Here is a 19,890-nt window from a genome sequence, read left to right on the forward strand (position 1 = left end):
AAAGAGATGAACCAAAACGCGTTTTTCGTGGTTGCTCTCCGCGTAAAAGTAGCATCCAACAGAATTGCAGTTGGAAAGGAGCAACGTGAAGCAATGAACGACCTTCATTTAAAAAAAATCTTACTAACGCAGGTAGATTTGTAGGTGTCGCAGCAAAAATTTATCACTATTTCGTGTACCTATTAGAAAATCGTTTGTAGTCTACAAACTTTATAGCATGCAGCGACATTCTAGTAACAGTTCACCACATTTTTTGTAATTTTTTACAATTAATTTTAATCATCCATGACTTTTGCAAAATTTTAATTTGACCCATGTTTGAATCATGTTTCGTTTATTCACAATCTCTCGTAAGTGTCTACTGATCGGTTTTTTTACCGCTTGACTTGTTTTTTGCTATTATTTATTTATCACTTTTACGGTTTTAAGCTTGATTTTTGCTCGCTGACTTAATTTCATTAGGACAATAAGCTAATTCATTTGGACGTAAATTGAATTTTGCGCCTTTCTCTCTAGGCGGACGTCTCACCAATTCGACCACTGAGGCATGGTTGAAACCGAGGGGGAAACCGTTGACGGCATTGTGTGTGTACAGATTTGCGGCATTACTAGGCGTTTTTTTTGGGCATTAGTTTAGGCATTAGGCCTTGCTGGGGCATAATAAGATAAAATAAAGCCCACTGGGGATTAGTGGGCATAGGTGTGCAAGATTTTGGTCAGAGGTTTCTCCCTCGGTTCAAACCCTGCCTGAGGTTTTGTCGCAATAAATTTTCTGTACTAAAACACCAGCCGGTTACTGTCGACTAAAAAGCTTGATTATTCGTGACTATAAATATTCACATTGGATAAAAATGAATTCCGGTACCGCAGCTAGAACAATATTTGTAAGGAACACAATTGTTTATGTACCGCAATCAAACGTTATAACGGACGGGCGTCACAGAAAGACTTTCTTCCTGACATTCGCCAACAGTGGAGATAGAAATTCTGTATCCGTTATTTAAATTGATTAAATACAAAACATCTCGGTTGTTGTTTCGTACCTAGAAAAGTGTTACTGCAGTTGCAAGAGTGTTCGTTTCGAGAAAACCTATCGGGCTACGTTCCGGCATTCGCTGCCAGAGCTAAAAATGCATCGTCAACGTCACGTAAACAGACAGGCAGGGATGCCTTGGACATTTCTATTATATCATTGTAGAATACATTCCTGCCTGTGTACACGCACCGGCATAAATGCTGTCCCTATCCTTGTGAGGTGCACGCACACAACTACAGGGACTCTAGTTGTGTGCGTGCACCTCACAAGGATAGGGACAGCATTTATGCCGGTGCGTGTACACTATAGATTTTCAGTTTCGCCAGTGAATATCGGAGCGCGACCTATGCTCGCAATTAGTTCGGGACAAACGTGAAGCGAGATGTCGTCCCGAGACGGCTTCTCGTATGCGGCGTCACGAGTCCGGCGTGAACTGTAGAGTCCCGTGGCGATCCACGCGGGTGCTTGCAGAGCGGAATTTGTGTCCTGGGACAAAAAAAAGACAGGTCGCCTCGGAGACACAGGCGTCGTCGAAGATTGAAAAGAGAGAGAGAGAGAGAGAGAGAGAGAGAGAGAGAGAGAGAGAAGAGAGAAGGATCGCCGTGACGCGTCTAAATAGGTGCCTTCAAGGTGCAAGGCGGTCGCCTTTCGTTCGGTGTTTACCGACGTCCCCGAGAGATGCGGGAGCCTTGAATGCTCTCGTCGGTCCTCCTCTCATCTTACGGCCGCGTAATAGTAAGGAACGGAGCAGCGTGGTAAAAAGGGGACGGGGCGCGGAGGGGGGAGGCTACGCCGGTGGAGTAAACCGCGTGGTACAGACAGGCGCAGAAACGGTATTTTCGCGCTCGCGCGCTCTCGCTCGAACTCGCGGCGATCGGATATCCCCGCGATACCTTTTCGGTCTTTTCTTTTCGTTTTTTTTTTGTTGCCTCGCCTCTCTTTTCTTCGCCGATCGCCTCGCGCTCGAACGAAGAAGGGAATCGCGGTGAGTCGCGAGAAGCCACAAGCGCCTCTGGCCGCGCCAATTTTCGGCGTGCTCGTACTTCGCGCGAACACGAACGGATGTCTCTCCGTACGTGCGTCACGATTCTCGGTCTCGCGCGTTCGAAGAAATCCGGTCTCTTCTCACAATCGGGTTGCGCGTTTAGATTCTTTTTTTCTTTTCTTTTTTTTTAGCAGCGATGTTGCGCATCTCGCCTTGATGCTTGGTAGCGGTATCGATCGGAGCTATGTGGGGAATGTGATTCGCAGTTGTTGCGCTGTCGATCTTTTGGCATTGAGAAGCTCGGTATTCTGCAAAAATGTTCTGTAATGCTGTATCTCTATAGGCTGCGTACCACTGAAAATCGCAGTGGCGTACTTATAACTGTAAATCAACGACTATTCACTGTTTTCAATGATAATCCACTGATTGACTTTTAGAGAGTACAGTCTGTCGGTAAAATTTAGTAAAAGTAAGTAAAATAAAAAAAACTCAAAGTTCTTCGAAATGCCACGCTGTCCGACGATTACACGATCTTTGGGATAAATTTTAAGAAAAAATTCTCTCCGTGTAAATGTTACGATCAAGAATTATATATAATTTAATTATTTGGACATAGTTTATTGGAAAAAAAGAACATTTTTATCTTCACAAAAGTAATGATATCATCAAATGGCGCCAACTAAATTGAATATTTATACAAACTAGATGCGTTATTATTTTTGATATTAAAATGTTATATCCATACCATCATAAAGTTTTATCGAAAGAAATAAAGGAAATAGTAATATTAATGAGGCAAATTTTTAATACTTATTCAATAAAAATATAATGCAGACAAATTGAGTACAAATAAATATTTTATTAAAAGATGGTTACGATACGTTATTATCAATGATAAAAATCGCAGCCTGACAATCGAGGGGTAAACCGCTGCCTGCGGGCGTTGCGGTGTACGGATTTGCAGCATTGCCGGGCACTGGTTTGGGCATTAGGTCTTACTGTGGCATTATAAAGATAAAAATAAGATAAGACAAGATTAAATAACATAACAGGATAAATAAATTAGTAAGGCTCGTATGTGTTAAACACAAATTTCAAAGAATTTAAAGGACTCAGAGCCGTGACAGGATGGTAGTGTCTAAATATTCTATTCTATTCTAATATTTAGACACTACCATCCTGTCACGGCTCTGAGTCCTTTAAATTCTTTGAAATAACAGGATAAAGTAATGCCCACTGGGCATTAGTATAGGCATTGGTGCGCGCGATTTTGGCCAGCGGTTTTGCCCCTCGGTGACAATACTGTAAATCTTCCATCACGTCGACCTAAATTGTTCAAGTATCGATATAACCGACTGTACAGACGCCCGAGAAAGAAAGAGGGGGAAAGATACGCGCGTTATGTATGTACTTCGCGCTTTGAATGCATCATGAGGTTGACACTCCCGAGATCGCGATCGAGAAAACCGTCCAGTGGAGGAAGGGGCGAAGGGAGGGGGAGGGGGGGGGGAGTATCGTTGAAGGGCGATGAGGATCGCGACTGAACGTCGAGGACGAGGGGAGGTCTCGCGCCGCGTTCTCGCCGGATTCCCAACCTCCCCCCTTCCTCCTTCCTCGCGCGCGCGTCCTTCCCGTCCACGCCTGCGAAATGCTCGCGTACGCGAGGCGAACGAACGTCGGCGCGCTCATATTTTAGCGTATGAGTCATCGGCGGGTTTACCTGCACGCGCGGAGTAAACGCCGCGATGTTGACGTACGCACCCGCGGCGTTATCGCAACATCGATCGCGCGCGATGATAGAGAGGCCGCGGCGGCCTAGAATCCACGATATTCCGCGATCCTCTCGTCGAGAGGAGCGCGTTTGTATAAGCGCGCGCGTCAAGACGTACTTTCCAATCCCGCGCGTCTCGTGCAATTTTCCGTCCACGCACGCGCGCTACTCTCGAGGCATTACCTTGCAGCACACTTCATTTCGCGAAAAGCAAGATTTAGTCGACCTCAACTGGCCAGTGTTGGCCTGAATCCCCCTCTCACTGGGCGGGCGTGTCGCCATATCTCCAACTTATTGTCAGATTATTCTACAGAATAAACATTGACATTTTCGAGCATTGATTAGGATCTTGCACCTGATAGCACAATTTTTGTCAAGTTCAAACATTCCGCCTTTATATCTTTGAATGAATGCTGTCGCACCACGTGCCAGTTGTTATTTGATTATAAAAATTTTTTAATGCAGATTCGGTTTTAAATCCGAACCGAGGGGGAAACCGCCGAGAGCATTGTGGTGTACAGATTTGCGACATTACTGGGCATTACTAGGCATTTTTGGGGGCATTAGGTCTTGCTGGGGGATTATAAAGGTAAAATAAGATGAAACAAGATGAATAAGATAAAATAAGACAATAAGATTAAGTAATGCCCACTGGGCATTAGTGGGCATTGGTGTACAAGATTTTGGTCAGCGGTTTCCCCTAGATTCAAACTTAAAAATGTAACAACCGACAAGTCAGTAACGTTGTTATTGACTTGTCGATCAATTTTATCACTTAATAAGCGTCTAATGAACCTACGAAGAATTTTACTTCAGATGCTATGAGCAGGGTTGGGAAAGTTACTTTATAAAAGTATCTAGTTCCAGTTATACTTTTTTCACTAAAAATATAACTAGTTACAATTACAAGCTACCAATTCTGAAAAGCAACGCGTTACGGTTACAGTTACTCGAAAAGTAACGAATCGTTGCTTTGCAGTTACTTTCCTGCAATGGAAATAAAAATATCAAATCTGCATTTGAATTGTAAAGCGTCGATAAAGGCGTTTATGCGCAAAGGCCTAATGCGATCTGTGGTGGTTTAAAAAAAAATATATATAAAGTAACTATTAATGTAACTATTAAATTAGTTACTAGTTATCGAAAAAATGTAACTGAGTTAAGTTACAGTTACAGATGGAGAGAAAGTAACGAAGTTCAGTTAGAGTTACCAAAAAAAAAAGTAACTGTAACTGTAACTTCGTTACAAGTAACGAGTTACTTTCCAGCCCCGGCTATGAGTAAGTTACTTTTAGACATCGGGCGGGAAATTAAATTGGTGCGTCAGAGGGGGTTAATGCTTGCGGTACAGTGAACCCTTAAAAGAAGTGCGCGGCCGCGCTTTTAAGGTTTTAGTAGGATCGAGGACAAGAGACGTGGCCCCCGTGAGAGGGGCAGGTGGGATGCGACAGGGGAGGGGCGACAGGAATGCGCGGCACGTGATTGCCTCTCGAGGTTCGTCTCGCTCTCCGGAAACTGCGAGGCGCACGGTAGTGCGAGTCTCCCGGTTAACCGAGATTCGAGTCGATTAGCGTCGCCCCCCTGCCAACTGTGACGAGAACTTCAGCCTTAAACCAGCTGAAGTTGCTCGACGATTAATCCGAGTAAAACCGAAAGTCGATTGAGCGAGGATAATTTAGTTAGCGATTTGAATCAGCTGACTCTCACCGGATGATTAATCTTCGCGTTGAATAATCGGGGGCGATCGAATTCGTCAACTACCTCTCCGTCCTCCGTGCACTTTGCGTTCGGGAAGGGGTATCGTTTCTGAGCGCGTCGCACGCACCGGGCACTTGTGTGCCGCACGGCGAGAACCATAACACGTCGAACGCGATATCCCGGGGCGGGTTGGCGCACCGAACAGACGCCTCGTGCTTTACGTCTGCCGCGATAATTTATCTCGAGGTATCAACAACAGCGCGGTGCCAGCAGTCCCGTGCCGGATAAAGCCTACGATGTGCGCTTTGCGTCTAGAAACTGTTCTATTTTGTAGCCAAAAAATTTGTGCAAGTTGAAAAATTGTACGTTGCACGATTGTATGTTGTCGAGACATTTTTTAAGCGTTTTAATTCGCATTATATAAAATAGAATGCTTCCAGGCGCAAAGAGCACATTGTAAATCGGGCTTGAAGTCTAATCCACAACGTGCTCTTTGCGTCTAGAAACATTCTATTTTGTAGCCGACAAGTACGCTTAAAAAATTTGTGCAAGTTGATAAATTGTATGTTACACATTGTATAATATTATACAATCGTATATTGTTGCAAGTTTTTTAAGCGTTTTGATTTATTTATATAAAATAGAACGTTCCTTGGCGCAAAGAGCACATTGCAGATCAGGCTTAAAGGTCTCCGAGGGACTCTAATCTAGACGAGAACGTGTACGATTAAAGCCCGATCTACAATGCGCTCTTTGCGTCTAGGAACATACTATTTTACAGCTAATAGATACGTTTAAAAAATTTGTGCAAGTTGACAAATTGTGCATTGTACAATCGTGTATCCTCGACTCTTTTAAGCGTTTCGATTTGTTCAATTAAAAAGCCGAGTTTGCGATTACGCGGCTGCTGCGTCTTCTAAGAAATCGCGTTCAGCAAATGCTGGTCGCGTTGCAGTTTCCGCAACTGTGTCCGTTGTTCGCAATTACACGTCGTCCGTCGTGTTTTTCAGGATGGCAACGGAACTGGCGAATAAAAAGGCTGAGCGAGAGGCTCTTAGGGGGGTCATACAGCAATGGAACGCCAATCGCTTGGACCTGTTCGAACTTTCGGAGCCCAACGAGGTGAGTGTCGCGTTGACGATGACGCGTCTAAAATTTCGCGGGGCCGTTTCGGTTCCCGCTTATTAGCTTATTCGAGCTTATGTTGTTCTTCTTCTCGAGCAGGACCTGGAGTTTCACGGCGTGATGAGGTTTTATTTCCAAGACAGCGGCCAGAAGGTCGCTACCAAGTGCATCAGGGTCGCCTCGGACGCGACCAGCCAGGCGGTGATAGAAACTCTCATAGAAAAATTTCGTCCCGACATGAGAATGCTGTCCGTCCCGGAATACGCTCTTTACGAGATTCACGAGAATGGAGGTGAATTATAAATCATCGCGATTGCGCAGAGACCAAAATGCGATTGAAATGAAAATTGCCTTTTGTGTAATTAAAATAAAAACAGAGTTACATATTTTTAGACTAACTTATGTACACGTCGGCCAAGGGAGATTGTGTCTTTTTTTTACTCTTAATTAATAAAATTTAATGTACTTGTAACATACCGCGAGAGTTTCTGCTAACTGAATTATCCTGAAAACATTTAATTACATTAAAATTAACAGCTATTTTGTTCCGAGCTGGAGAGAATCTCGATTATCTTCTTAATAATGTTATTTTTTTCCTAAGTATCTTAATACCGCGTGTGGTTTGTTACAGAAGAGCGTAAGCTTGATTTAGAAGAGAAGCCATTGCTAGTTCAGCTAAATTGGCATATAGACGATCGGGAGGGACGCTTCTTGCTGAAAAGGATCGACGATAAGACGAATGCGCAGGGCGTCGGTTTTAGTTCCGTCGAGGGCACTGGCTTCCAAAGAAAGCTGAGCAAGCGGGAGAAAAAGCAGATCAAGAAGCAGGAGAAGCTCAGTCGACTGAAGAGCTTGGAGCAGGAGGAGAACGCGGTGCCTGGCGATCAGAACGGTGTCGCCGAGAAGCTTTATACGGGTTAGTAAACATTATTTTTGGGCTGTTTGTATAAAATTGTCAAAGGTTTAAATAACGCGCGAATATAAATGACAATAAATACAAATATGAATGTAATTTTTGAAAAATATTTTGATTGAAAAGTGTTTTAAAAAGGGATTGATAAGGGATACTATATCACACTCTGTAGTTAATTTCAGTATTTTGTATTCTTTTCTTTCTAAAGTTAACGCGAGATCTAAAAATAATTTATTTTTAGCCAGGCACAATAATTCAATTATCTTGGTTCGATTATCGATTATCATGTTGTAATGAAAGTAATAGCAAAAAAAACAACAAATTAGGATACCTTCTTATTGTAACTCGCGTGCTTTTTCTTTTCTGTATTAATGATGTTATTATCGTTTTTAGAATTGCCCGAGACCAGTTTTACGAGGAGCATCTCGAATCCGGAAGCGGTGATGAGACGCCGACGCCAACAGAAGCTTGAGAGGAGGCTCCAGCAATTTCGCAGTAAAGACGGCGGTCCCGACACGGGCGGCACATTGAAAATTTATGGCGAGGCGTTGTGCAAGGACGTGCCATACAAAACGCTGCTGCTAAGCGTACGAGATTCCGCCGCTCAGGTTGTGCGAGAGATGCTTTCTAAATACGGCCTGGAAAAAGTGGACCCGCAGTTATATTGCCTTGTGCAGGTATATACGAGGCCGTCGTTTATCCGCGGATAGAATATCATTATATATGGCAAATGAATTTGACAGATTTTCAAAATTTATTTCTTTGGTGTGTCTCGATTTCATCTGAAAGATAGCACAATTTGGAATTTAATAATTTATGTTAAATTAAACTTAATCGTTAAGATATTTATTGTTGAATTTATTGTTAAAGAATACCAATCTAAATTTTGCAAGAAGTTTCTCAATTTATCAACGATTTAAACAATGAAGGCAAATACAATAAAATATAAAAATTTGTATAAAATAATATGTATAACATACATATGATATATAAAATAATTGATTGAAAGAATTATAAAACAATTTAATTATTATTAAAGAAATAGTACTATACATATAAAGTGAATGAAGCTAATAAAAAAAGAAACAAATGCAAGGTAGTTACTAATAAGCATATTAACTATAAAATTAATAAACATCTGGAATTTGTGACATAATAATCATATAGATATCTTAATTTGATTTAAACAAAGCATATTTGATAAGAAAACCTTTCTCCGTCATATCATATGAAAGTCGAAGGAACACAGAAAATGTAAAACATGGTTCTGTTAGATAGCCGTAAATACTATTGTAGACAAACACATTTTTTGTATAGTATGATACATTTTTGTACTCGGTATTTAATAATCTCCCAATTTCTGAGAATTGTAATTACGCATGAACATGAAATAATTTTCGTTAAAAGCATATATGTACATATCACTGTCTTGTTTGATGTAGGTCAATAGCGAGAACGTGGGTGGCAATGTACATCAGGAGTACATATTAGACGACGACGAGTGTCCTTTGGCAATATTAATGAATCATCCTTCCACCCGAGGTGAGAATTGACTTTTACATTAATGCTTCATGCTTGACCGCACAATCTCTATATAATTCTGATGAGCAGTATCGAATGTATGTTTTAACTACTCAAGTAAAAAAAAAAGGAAAGTGGATACGATTTAAATAATTTTACACTTGAAGTGTTCAATTGAACACAAATTCTGTTCACTGCAATTTAACTACCCAATTATACTTGAAATTAATCTTTGTACACTTGAAAGTTTTGAATTTTGCATCCTTACATGTATCTTTTATTACGACATTGAGAATTTATTAGCGAGCTAACGCCGCAATAATAATTTTATATAAAAGATGTCATATAATAATTTAATAAGTTCCGTTTTTATATTTACATTGTTTGAGAGAATTATGCCGTAAGTATAATTCAGCGAGAAAGAATTTTTTGTAAATCTTACTTTTGTAGAAGCTAATCTTTAGCTAATTTTATAAATTTTAGAGACTTAATTTAAATTAAATAGATTTAAACGATACTAAAAAGTTAATTAACATTTTTTATTAGATTATGAATATTGTTTCATAAAAACAAGTAAAAATTTTGACACATGTATATATCACATGAGAATAACAAATCAGATACGGAGGGTTTTATAAACGTAACTAATTGACAAAAAAATCGCCTTGGAAGCGTTGCGTACCTATCTATATGGTGAAAAAGAACGGTAGAAGAAGATAATGGAAGTTAACGTGTGCGGAGGAGGAAAGAATTCTTGAAACGGAGATGATGGGATAAAATAGAAGGATTGATGAAAAGATTGACGTCAGAATTCACGAGATGAGAACAAAAGTTTAATGAGAAAGAACTGGAAGGGAAAGTAAGAGAGAGAGAGAGAGACAGACAGACCGCATTAAAGTAAAGATTAAATTTACAAAGTTGTACGTAAAATGGGGCTTTTAATATCAGCTGATAAGGGCGAAAGTTCGTCGAGCGGAGCGACAGAAAAGGAGAGAGAGTAGGAACCGAAGGATAGAGGGTAGTCGACGGGGGACGCAAGGGTGGCAAGGAGGACAAGCCGACACCAACATCGCCTCAGTCGGCCCATGTCGTCGGTACCAGCGCCAGTGCGCGGGCGCCGTCGTCGCCACCTCGTCGTCGTCTTTGCCCTCGTTTCCACATCGTCATTCACGGCGAAATAATTGCCCGTGATGTCCGGCAATTGAGTCGTTTGAGCCTAAAAAAAATTCGTGCAACGAATCGACCAGTCGTTAGGTCTCACCTGAAATCGGAATAATAACTGTCCCAGCGTATATTGAATATGTGAATATGCATATAGTGAAATATGTGAGGATTTAGCGTTGCCGCGTTGCCTTCTCTGTACAGCAATCCGTGCATTAATTAGTCGCTTAATTATTTTGTTCATTCAGAAACGTTTGTATGTCGGGTGTTTCTCCCGTCCTCGGATTTACGCGACGAAAGTGTACTCGCCCACGCGTTTGGTGATCCGTCTCGTAGCGACGACTGAGCGAACAGACGTGTTATTCTTTGCAACATAACATGTATAAATACGACGCAACGTATTAATAACCATCCTATTGGCTTGTTTCGCCGAGGCGCAGCGGAGGAAGACCCGGAGTGACAAGATTGGATCCGCCCACGGCGCTGTAACATCCCCGTAATTGCGCGAAGAAGAAATCGTTACAATTACACGCACATGATGCGACGCGAGGCGTCCAAGGCGTGGCGTCATCGAACACGATTAGCTCGTCATCGACGCATCAAAGACTTTTCACAGTAGCGAAAGTGGAACCACCCACTCGCGCAATCGCGATAATGCGCCGTAATCCGCGCGTAGGAATAAATAACTACGTACGTGACTGAGGGAGCAAATACGATTATGCACGCGAACGTAAGGCGCTAATGACCAGCGTCGTCGAACCCCGAGCTCCTCGACATATCGAAGGGAGAGGAGTGAACTGACGAAAGTGAATCCGCCTACGCGGTGAACCGCGATTTCGCTGGGGGGGCCCCGAGTGACCGTCCTGAGTCACGATCCACTAATTAAGCCACCGGTAGTCATAGCTCAGCGTGATTGAACTTGCTCGATTTATTACGAAGGCATGAAAGATTTAACGGCATCAGAAAAACGTGATATCGTCTCGTGATTCACGTGAAGGACGGGCCGGCTTATCGATCACATGCATAACTCAGAAGCGGGGCTAGTGCGAAGGAATTCGATTGGTCTGTCATTACCGAGGCATCATAAAAGAATTGTACAAATCGCGCGGAACCTTGGCGAGGTGCGCAGGTATCTCCTTGACCAATGACACGTGACACCTGATTGCAAGACACCTCGAAGTCAGCCTGATCGGAAACGATCTCGGCTCACCGTCATCGCTTACACCTCCGGCAAACGGTGGCGATTATCATGGCCATTGCAGGATGCCTCCAGGAGACGCCTAAGTGACGACTTAATCCGATCGCTAATTGTCGCGGGATCACCACGGATTATGGATGTTGCGTCGCTACGTGAATCAACTCCGTTCGCCTTCGTTTCGGGTTCATCGGCAGAGCTGAATGTCAGATTTGCGACACGAGCAACGAAGAAACTGTCAATTGATCGACTACTACGTACCGTTCGCCTATCATGACGTCCTGAGTAGACTCTTTATCGTCGATTTACGACTTTCTTATAAATCGCACAACCCGTATTGTAGTTATGGCCTGTAAATATCCCGCAATCTGTTGGAGAACCGGACGATCCACCACGGCCAATATCGGCACGCGGTTTAGCGTTGGTGTGTCATTGTGAGAAGCCGAGGCAACGTTTCAATGCGACTATCGGTGACCGTCGCCGTGACGTGTTTACATGACTATCAACGCGACCGTAACTCGTACCTGAACGAACGCATCGATATCTTCCTCAAGTATCGCCGATTACGATAATGTCGATTATGATAACATCGAGATTCAATTAAGAACACGACCAACCGAGCAGACTCATAATTTCTTCAATCGAGCTGTTATTAACGATAGGACGCACAGGAGCCAGGCTTGGCTTTTGCCCGTAATCTAAGTTTGGACCATGTCGGCACAAATGCAACATCGATAGGAATAGAGAGATCGAGGATAAATTCGAGTCAATTCGCTTTAAGCTCGGCTTTAAGCTAAGGCGCTGCGGCGAGAATTGACGCCGCAGAGATTTGATTATTTACGTCCCGACGTCCGCCGACAATTAACTGATAAGATTCGCTTGACCAGAGCTTGAGGGGCCAGCGGAGATTCTCAGGTATTTCACGGGGAAACGGAGCAACGAAAGAAGGGAACAAAGAGGGGACCAATATTTAGCAGCAGCAATAATCGACGAAGGGACCACGAGATTTAATTAAATAAGCCAGTCGTCATGATGGATTGGGGAATACGACGTAAGCTCCTGTTAAAGCTGATCGTATCATGCATGGCGCATATAAAGCTGAACTTTCTTCTCGATGTGGTTCTATGTGTTACCTAGCCAATGTTGATTTCTTGAAAGATTATTTAAGCGTCCCCGCTGTAAATTAGCGATGCCGGAGGCGTGAACATTACTTAAATGTACACTTTTTTTTCCCCCGTTTCATTTTTTCCCCCGCAAGATACGTCCGCTGCGATCACACTTGTCTGCTTTTTGCCGAAGAACGATCGTTAAAAGCGGCAAGATTTTACGTTTCATTATATTATTTCAAAGTTCGTGCGCTATTCAGTTTTTTTTTAACTATTGATGACACGTTTGCAGCCTGTCCTGTTTGCATGTACATAGGTATGTTCCTCGTTGTATTAGACGGTAATAGCCCAAGAGATAACATCAGATGTGGCTAGAACTATAAAGAAACATAAAGCTTCGTTACAGACAACTTATGGCGAGCTATCGTCGTAACTTTTGAAAAGAAATATCGCGAGATTTTATCGTTCGATATCGTCGAGCGTATAAAATTTTCTCGGCTTGAGACAACCGTTATCTATTTAATAACGAGTAGATATTAAAGAGAAGATCGGTTTTAGAGGGAGAGAGAGAGAGAAGTGGCATATGTAGAAGGTTTTTCTCCGGATTGGACGGGTTCTACGCGGCCCGAAGGGCCACCTCAGGGCCGGTTGGGCGGAGAAGGGCCAAGGGACGGGTGTCACGCAGATCTTCTCTCTCTCTCGTGCCGTGATCTTTTACGCGCGTCGTGCGCGCCTCGTACGCACCGCGGCAGATCGGCGACGGCGTGTGTGCACGTCGGAATTGGGTTCGCGGGAAATCAATAAAACGCCGGAACGACCTGCGTTATATGTCGACCTACATTCGAGCACTAGCGTGCCACCTTCGTTTTTCTAAAAATATCTCCGGGGTAATTTCTCCTTTCCGCCTGGCGGAGTGGTCGCGTGCGCCGATCCCGATCGTTTCGACGTGTTGCACCGCGTCGAGGCGAAATTTCCGAGTTTCTCGATCGCGAGCGCGATTGCGGCGATGACCGAAACCGCGATTTCCGATCGCGGATCGAGCCCGTTGAACCTCGAGCCACGGTCTCAGTAGAAAGGAATTTCAATTAAGTTAATTATTTCCGGTCGTACAATTTTTTTTTATGCGTAGACACGGATAGTCTTCTCGAATAAACGAATATTTTTGTCTTTCTTTTTCGCCGAATAAAGTTTTAATGCCGTAATCGCGACGTGCTTTTAGAGATATTAAATTTTGTAATTAATGAGAATTTCGAGATTGTGTTTTGAAAGACGCCTCGCGACTGCCAGATGATTTAAATTTAAGAAAGGAAAGCACTGGTTGTAGCAAAGTTAGAAGAATAAATTAACGGTCAGCTTGCGAGCTAATAATTTTAACTAACTTCTTATATTGTATCAGCTTGTTGGTCGTTAATTTATTCTTGTAAATGATTTAGGATAAAGAATCTCGGAGACCCGTCAGTCTGTGGTTCGTTTATCACGCTTTAATGACTTCTTAAATGTATAATTTCTGTGAAAGTTTTATCCAAATATTTTCTCACGGGATCATAACTTCTCCGAAGATTTAGGAATTAAGTAATGCGATAACGTTTCTCGACTTTTACAGAATGAATTTTTTAGGAATTTCTCAAACTGATTGCAATTTCGAAATCACATGTTACGTTTGTGTTCTACAGAAAAAGGTGACTGATTTTTAAACGACTAATTGCCAATTTTTTTTCCTTTAAACTGTTTAGAAAGGCGCAAATTCTTAGTTCAAACTGAAAAATTAATTTTACTAACTAAAAAATGTATTATCTCAAACAACCGTGTGATTATTAAAATTGTAGCTAAATCCACATCTTGTTACTGTGTGCAAGTACAAAAAGGAGAAGGCCAGAGGAACTCGTATTTGGCATCTAATTCAACTTATTCAACGTATCGGAGCCGTCTGTACACATGTGTATGGCGGCCATTTGAAAAGTTCTTGAAATGAAATGAAAAAACAATTTATATCCTCTTATAATCATTTTTATTTTTCAACTAATTGCCAATTTTTTTTCCTTTAAACTGTTTAGAAAGGCGCAAATTCTTAGTTCAAACTGAAAAATTAATTTTACTAACTAAAAAATGTATTATCTCAAACAACCGTGTGATTATTAAAATTGTAGCTAAATCCACATCTTGTTACTGTGTGCAAGTACAAAAAGGAGAAGGCCAGAGGAACTCGTATTTGGCATCTAATTCAACTTATTCAACGTATCGGAGCCGTCTGTACACATGTGTATGGCGGCCATTTGAAAAGTTCTTGAAATGAAATGAAAAAACAATTTATATCCTCTTATAATCATTTTTATTTTTCAACGTATCCCCCTTTAAACCAATGCACTCGAGCCACCTGCGAGCTCCAAGGTCAGCCTCCCATTACGAAACTCCGATTTGTCTAATGATGCAAAATATCCGCCAACTGTCTCTTTCACTTCTTCGCTCGATGAACACCTCTTCCCAGCGAGATATTTCTTCAACCGTGAGAATAGGTGAAAGTCCGACAGAGCTAATTGTAAGTCAGACGAATACGGAGAATGCGACAACAAACCTTAATTCATGGATACTTAAGTTTTATTCACTTTTCGAAAATCACGCAGACACGTTCGTTCGAAGATCCGTAAAAAGAAAGAAAAAAGGAATCTATTTGATGGAACGAATTGAAGCTTTACATGTTTATAGAAGGGTTGAAAATTTCCACTCAACGTATGACGTCTGTGTCCGATGGCCATTTATAATTTCATTCCGAGAACTTTCAAACCCACGTATAAATCTCACTTCAAGGGTATTTTTTAATACATTAATACAGGAATTGCTGGATAGACCGTTTATAAATAGACTAATCTTTAGATCTGAAGAATCGCGTACTATTTTGAGTCCCATTTTGTCGAAATCGTCGTGAAAATTGGATACGGATCGATACGAACGGAAAACATTTCTAAGAGTGCTTTCCATTCTCAACAAGTCTTCCGATAACAAAGTCTAGAACTCCACGGAATTCTTATAAAATGAATAAATCTTTTCTTAATGACTAGAATAAAGAAAAGTCTTCTATTATAGGTTTTTAATACGAGACAGCAGGTTTTCAACTGCTAAATTCAATCTTTTTTTCGCAACGACTACACGATCTAACAATAAATTTTCCACTAAACAGATTTCGCTCCAAGCGCAATAAATTCACGGTGGAATCAACCGATGATGCCTATTAGTTTAACAAAAATCCCTCTGTCTCACACGGAGAGAATTTTCTCTTAAAATTTACCCCGAAAATCATGTAATCGTGGAACAACCATGGCACTTCGAAGACCTTTACGAGAGTTTTTTTTTTAAATTTTACCATACATTTCACTAGTAAGGGCCTGAGCAGAATGGCTGTCTTGTACTCTTGCGACAATGTTTTATGTTTTACATCGTTGTCTTAAAGTAACGCACAATACCTGTTTTGTGACTTAAAAATATAAGACGGCCATTCTGCTCAGGCCCTCATTTTACCTAGTATACATTTTACTAGTAGAATGTATGGTGAAATTTCAAAAAACCCTCATAAAATCCTCGGAAGTGCCATGTTGTCCCGCGATTACATTCTTTAAATTTTTAGAAAAAAATTCTCCGTGCATATTAGGATCCTATCTCATAACAGGAGACTCCTCTATTGACAGTACAAGCTATTATTTGATAACATTTTACGAGATGATAATTGATCACGGTTCAACGTCAACGTATTGGTTCTTTGTTTAATTGAAAGGTGGAAACGGATTTTCATTTGTCTCACCATAAAATTATAGTATACAACATTAGAAATTTTACAAATTCGTAAACAGGACCATATCAGAATTGCGTGGAATACTTCGTCGTTCAAAGAACGCCTCTCTAGCCTGGAACATCAAAGAGCGGGCCGAGAGAAAATGACGAAGTTTAATCGTAGACTAGTAATTTAGCGAGTCCAGTAAGAGAGGAGTTGTTGCCTGCTGATTAACGAAAAAAAAAGAATTAGTTTCTTTCTTTCTCTCGGTAAAGAATGAAAACCCTCGCATGAATGTGCTTCTATGTATATACGATCCAACGCTAATTATAAGCATACATCTTCCTTGAGCATTTTTTCCCTCGTTCCTATTTTCCATTAAAAATTAACCGTCGTATGAATCCCGCCCGATTTAATGCGAAAGCTGATAAATAATTTCGCAGCGAATAAATGAAGGTATAGTTCCGTATAGTGCAAGGGACACTCGTCAGCACGCTTGCGCCGGTCTCACGTGTGCACTCTATTCTTGCTTCTATATACACCTGTGTGTTGTACGGGACAGAAAGTAACAAGAAGTTACACACCAGTGTTGTTTTAACGGGCGAGCCGCGTAGAGTATCGTCCTGCGCGCCATGGACATTAAAGGTGTTACGCTTTCGCTTTTGCGTTTCACGTGACGCGAATAATTACCTGCGGACAATTAGCATTTTTCGGTTGCGTTTATAAACGACCTGCTTACGATGAAGTAAGAGGCGGAAGCTATTAATCCTCTCATAGAGTGCGCGATGATTTTATCGAAGGTGCTTGACGACGATTAACGTCTACGAAAATTAATTGTGGTTTTTTAAACGGAGTTTCCAAATGTTTATTAATATCTCCGCGCGTATATACAAATTAAAAGTATAATTGATCAATTTTTAATAATGTGCGCGTGTGTGTGTTCGCGCGCGCGCATGTGTGAAACGCATTACTTAATTACGTTATCTTTAATCTCGCTGGGTTCTAACATTCTTCTTCACGCATTACGCGTCTCTTGTTTGTGTTGTGCTTCTTATGCGATTAAAACTTCCATGTTAAAAAAAGTACAATTTGTTAATCAATTCGATAAAAATAGTATGTCGCGTGAAGAATTTATTAAATGATAAATTGTACGCAAGTGACTAAAACGACCAATGATAAAAATTTAAGCAAATTGTATTTTCATCGGGATAACGTTTCGTCTTAATTGAATTGTTCCTCGGCAAAGGATCGATTGGAAGCTCAATCGATTGGTTTTTATCGGCGACGAGAATCGCGAGGGGGTGAATGAAACGTGATTGAAGACGTGTAAGATTTATAACACGATATAAAGGTTTTTAGTCTTTTTCAAAAATTTCAGATCACCGGTCAAATATATCGAACTATTTTCGTTTATTCAACTCCTGCTTATTGTGTATCGTGTATGCGAGTTAGCTGCGTTTATAATGCCGTAACTAAAACGACGAATGATGACAATTCAAGCAAATGATTCTCACCGGGATAACGTTTCGTCCTAATTGAATTGTTCCTCGGCAAAAGATGAATTGGAAGCTTAATCGATTGGTTTTTATCGGCGACGAGAATCGCGAGGGTGAATGAAATGTGGTTGAAAACGTTTAAGATTTATAACGCGTTATAAAGAGTTTGTCTTTTTCAAAAATTCCAGATTATCGGTCAGATATATCGAGCTATTTCCCATTTATTTGATTCTTGGTTATTGCGTACCGTTTATGCGTGTATGCGAGCCTAGCTGCGTTTATAACGCCGCATGCCAAATCTTTCGCATTGCAATGTCACGTTGGCATTTACTACCGCGTGAACAGAAAAGTTTGAAGCTATGTACAAATTGCAAGAAGCGCATTTCACTGACACGTGACGAAGTTGTTTTGTGTCGTTCCCAGAACTTTGTATTTTATAAGGATATTTCATAGCGCTTTGGTAGGAATACACGCTGATCGATTAATGAATGTAGCCTTCTGGGAAAATCGGCATGAAACATGTACTTATTCGCGATGTTCTCGGTAAAATTGGCCTATTAAGTCAATTGTTTTCCCGCTTATCGCTTTATAACGCGACTTTGATACTGAGTGATATGAATTTTTACAACACTTCGTACGTCGCTTATAAACATTTCACTTGTGAATGTTTAATAGGTTCTTCGCGCAGTATAAACACTTCGCTGTTAATTTCTCACCAAAACCTGACATATTAATAAACATTTCGCCCCACAAAGATGACGTGTAACTATTAATAATAATAAAAGTGCAATGTACAACAATGAAAAGAAATTAAATATTATTAGATATAATCAACAATAATAGGAAATTCGAAATAAAATCGTACGTCGATTATTATTCTTGTTTAGTTAAGTGTGGAATCGACTTTACTGGCAAACTCTTTGTTCTGAGGTAGTTTTACAACGTTTCGGCCAGTAATACTGGTCCTCTTCAGGTGACGAACTTACATAAGTGCCCGCAAACCACATTTCAGAAAGAGAGAGATCGCCGAGATGTTCTTAAAAAAACATTTAGACAACACCATCAACTTGCAAAGAGACACGGATAATCTCAACTCAATATACGATAGGATCATTAGAATAACTTAATATCTACACCCCTACCCATATTTATTTACTTGTTTCTCCTATGACTTTCGCGCTTGTCTCCTGTCACTTACTGTCTATTCTGTGCTCTGACTCCGACGACTAAACACAATGTACAACGACGATTTTTAATCTTTGACATTATTTCACATATTTTATCTCGACAAACCTTGTAAGTTTTCTTCTTTTCTTTTTATCTCTACGTTTTTTAGCTTATTATATATACATAAAGAACTTTTTAATGTTAACCTTTACATTAATTGTTAACCATACACCTTAGCTTACACGAAGTTTCTTTTGTCCCTGTAGACATTTGCGGGCACTTATGTAAGTTCGTCACCCGAAGAGGACCAGTATTACTGGCCGAAACGTTGTAAAACTACCTCAGAGTAAAGAGTTTGCCAGTAAAGTCGATTCCACACTTAACTATATATTTCTTAATTTTTCAACTGGTGTTGACATATCTGCTTTCGAATTATTATTCTTGTTATATTAAATTAATCGAATGTACAAGGTTCGAAATGAAGAAGTGAAAGAACTCGTGTTATAGAAAGGTGTATTTTTTGCGACCGTTTTATACGGATAGACGCGAAACGTGCAACGTGTCACTTACAAAACTGTCGGAGTATTCGTTCTAATTAATTCGAATAGAAATCTCGCGATTATATATTCATGCCATTCGTGAATCGTCGATCGAGGAGTGTTACATGATCGGACTTTGGTCGTTCAAGCCACGCCGGAGCGGCAAGGCGGAGGTGATGTTAGGTGAGTGGCGCGTGTGCTTTTACTCAGAATTTTAATCCTTTGGATTTGCAATTTAAGCAAATTTGGGTCTGAGACTGGACAATGTTCAAACGAATTGAAGTTTGATTGCGAACCGATTGTCTTGAAAATCGTAGATTGTTCGGCGAATCTCGCTGATTCTCTATCACTTTCTCGAACATCGAACGCTTATTTATGCGCCTCGGAACTTGAAGATCCCTCGGGACCATCGAG

General features: G+C 41.0%; 1 protein-coding gene across 8 annotated transcripts in view; it reads left to right on the forward strand.

Moving 5' to 3' along the window:
• Positions 1 to 19,890, forward strand: part of LOC105564713 (afadin) — a 53,693-nt gene that overhangs the window by 12,940 nt on the left and 20,863 nt on the right. For 7 of the 8 annotated variants that reach the window (XM_012017315.1, XM_012017316.1, XM_012017314.1 and 4 more), the window contains exons 2-6: positions 6,501 to 6,612; positions 6,715 to 6,907; positions 7,247 to 7,531; positions 7,922 to 8,205; positions 8,971 to 9,070. In XM_012017315.1, coding sequence (XP_011872705.1) covers positions 6,502 to 6,612; positions 6,715 to 6,907; positions 7,247 to 7,531; positions 7,922 to 8,205; positions 8,971 to 9,070 — 973 coding nt within the window. In that variant the 5' untranslated portion in view covers position 6,501. Of the gene's footprint in view, positions 1 to 6,500; positions 6,613 to 6,714; positions 6,908 to 7,246; positions 7,532 to 7,921; positions 8,206 to 8,970; positions 9,071 to 10,304; positions 12,457 to 19,890 lie in introns of those variants that run through there. The other variant, XM_012017319.1, reaches the window with a different exon arrangement.

Source organism: Vollenhovia emeryi, unplaced genomic scaffold (assembly GCF_000949405.1).
Source record: "Vollenhovia emeryi isolate VEMERY1.0 unplaced genomic scaffold, V.emery_V1.0 DF939160.1, whole genome shotgun sequence".
Taxonomy (NCBI): domain Eukaryota; kingdom Metazoa; phylum Arthropoda; class Insecta; order Hymenoptera; family Formicidae; genus Vollenhovia; species Vollenhovia emeryi.